This window comes from Babylonia areolata, chromosome 34 (genome assembly GCF_041734735.1).
Source record: "Babylonia areolata isolate BAREFJ2019XMU chromosome 34, ASM4173473v1, whole genome shotgun sequence".
NCBI classification, from domain to species: Eukaryota; Metazoa; Mollusca; class Gastropoda; order Neogastropoda; family Buccinidae; genus Babylonia; species Babylonia areolata.
In genome coordinates, this window is record NC_134909.1 from 20,563,583 (window position 1) to 20,566,082 (window position 2,500).

The 2,500-nt window shown below is 47.4% G+C and overlaps 2 protein-coding genes across 2 annotated transcripts in view; one reads left to right on the plus strand and one right to left on the minus strand.

The window, feature by feature from the left end:
• Positions 1-692, plus strand: part of LOC143277348 (uncharacterized) — a gene marked incomplete at its 5' end in the record, with an annotated part of 949 nt that extends 257 nt beyond the window's left edge. The window contains 2 exons of the mRNA XM_076582133.1: positions 425-491; positions 591-692. Coding sequence (XP_076438248.1) covers positions 425-491; positions 591-692 — 169 coding nt within the window. The remainder of the gene's footprint in view (positions 1-424; positions 492-590) is intronic.
• LOC143277585 (kin of IRRE-like protein 1) overlaps positions 1-2,500 on the minus strand; it is a 154,207-nt gene that overhangs the window by 87,394 nt on the left and 64,313 nt on the right.

A 2,500-nucleotide genomic window follows, 5' to 3' on the forward strand; every position in this document is an offset into this window, starting at 1 on the left:
CCCACCCACACCCTATACTACCCCCCCCACCAAATCAATTACTGTACACCCTTTCATCCCAACACTCTATAAAACAGCTTCATTCATTTATTTACATATGGTACCTACCACCGCACCTAGTACAACAGATACCAGACATTCTTATCAACAGGTTTCGTGTTTCATGGGCCTACACATTTTCTCCTCCATCTCGTTTACTTGTATCAGGGTAAAAAAAGAAAAAAAATGAAAAAAAGGGGGTGGGGGGGGGACAGCAACCCTACTCCTCAAAGCAGACCAACAGCTCCTAATTTCCTGAGTTCACACGCCAAGGATAAGGTTCACTGGTCTCTGCACGCTATTTTAAGTCTCTACATGTGAAAAAGAAGTCAAGGATATACAGGATAATATAATACGGGAAGGGGGTATGTGGTTTGGTTGGGAGGGGGAAGGCGGAGGAGGAGGAGGCGGAGGAGGAGGAGGATGAGGAGGAAGGTGAGGATGGTGAGGGTGTTAGGAGTTGGGCTGGCTGGCTGGGAACGACTGGACTCTGACAGAGAGTGTGGAGAGAGAGAGAGAGAGAGAGAGAGGGGAGAGAGGAAGAGAGAGAGAGAGAGAGAGAGAGAGGGAGGGAGAGAGAAAGAGACAGAGATAGAGAGATAGAGAGAGAAAGGGAGGGAGAGGGAGAGAGAAAGGGAGGGAGACAGAGATAGAGAGAGAGATAGAGAGAGAGGGAGAGATAGATAGAGAGAGAGAGAGAAAAGGAGGAAGAGAGAAAGAGAGAGAGAGAGAGAGAGAGAGAGAGAGAGAGAGAGAGAGAGAGAGAGAGAGAGAAGCGACGGACAGACACAGAATAACCCGTCAATTTTAAACCTCTCTCTCTGTCTCTGTCTGTCTGTCTCTGTCTGTCTGTCTGTCTCTCTTTCCTTCAAACACACACACACACACACACACACACACACACACACACACACACACACACACACACACACACACACTCTCTCTCTCTCTCTCTTTGTGTACCTGTCGCTGTCTCTCTGTCTCTCTCTCCTCTCTTCCTCCTACTTTCTCTCTCTCTCTCTCTCACTTTGTCTGTCTGTCTCACATCTCCCTCACACACTCTCTCTCCTTCTCTCTGTCTTTCTGTCTGTCTCTGTCTCTCTCTCTCTAAGTCTTTCACCCCCTCCTTCCCTCCCACCCCGCTTCCTCCCTCATTACTTCAGTTCCCCCCTCCCCCTTCTCCCTTTCCTCTCTCTCACCCACCCCTCTCTCCCACTCTGCTCCTCAACCACCCCCTCTTCCCGCCCCCCCGCCCTCCCACTTACCCGAAACCATCACCAAACCCAACCTATAAAACCAATTATCACACCCTTTCATCCAACACTCTACAAACAGCAACATTCCTTACAGTACCAAACTACCACCGACTCCTCTTCGTACTTATCAGTAAGTTTCGTATGTCAGTGACAAACTACGTCCTCTTCCCCACCTCTTTGCTTATTATATTAGGCAGGAAAAAAAAACAAACCGAAAAGGAAGAAGAAAAACCTATCACCTCAAAGCAGACTAACACCTCTTAATTTCCTGGGTTCATAGGCCAAGGGTAAAAAGTTCACTGGTCTCTGCAGGCAGGGTGGAAAAAAAAACCCCAAAGAAGCAATGCCTTTCACCTCAAAGCAGACTAACACCTCTTAATTTCCCGGGTTCATAGGCCAAAGGTAAAAGTTCACTGGTCTTTGGAGGCAGGGGGACCCCCCCCCCCCACCCCCCAAAGAAGCAAAGCCTTTCAAAGCAGACTAACAACTCCTCAATTTCCCGGGTTCATATAATAGGCCGAGGGTAAAAGGTTCACTGGTCTTTGCAGGCAGGGTGGAAAAAAAACCCCCAAAGAAGCAATGCCTTTCACCTCAAAGCAGACTAACACCTCTTAATTTCCCGGGTTCATATAATAGGCCAAGGGTAAAAAGTTCACTGGTCTCTGCAGGCAGGGTGGAAAAAAAAACCCCAAAGAAGCAATGCCTTTCACCTCAAAGCAGACTAACACCTCTTAATTTCCCGGGTTCATATAATAGGCCAAGGGTAAAAAGTTCACTGGTCTTTGCAGGCAGGGGGAAAAAAACCCCAAAGAAGCAAAGCCTTTCACCTCAAAGCAGACTAACACCTCTTAATTTCCCGGGTTCATATAATAGGCCAAGGGTAAAAAGTTCACTGGTCTTTGCAGGCAGGGGAAAAAAAACCCCAAAGAAGCAAAGCCTTTCACCTCAAAGCAAACTAATAACTCCTTAATTTCCTATTTCCTGGGTTCATATTATAGGCCAAGGGTAAAAAGTTCACTGGTCTCTGCACACTGTTCACAGTCCTCTGGAGCCAGTTGCATTGCTCGGATGGACGGATGGAAGAGCCTAGTATGGTTGTAACCCGCTACTAATTTTGTGTAGTATGTTTCAGTTTCAGTTTCAGTAGCTCAAGGAGGCGTCACTGCGTTCGGACAAATCCATATACGCTACACCACATCTGCCAA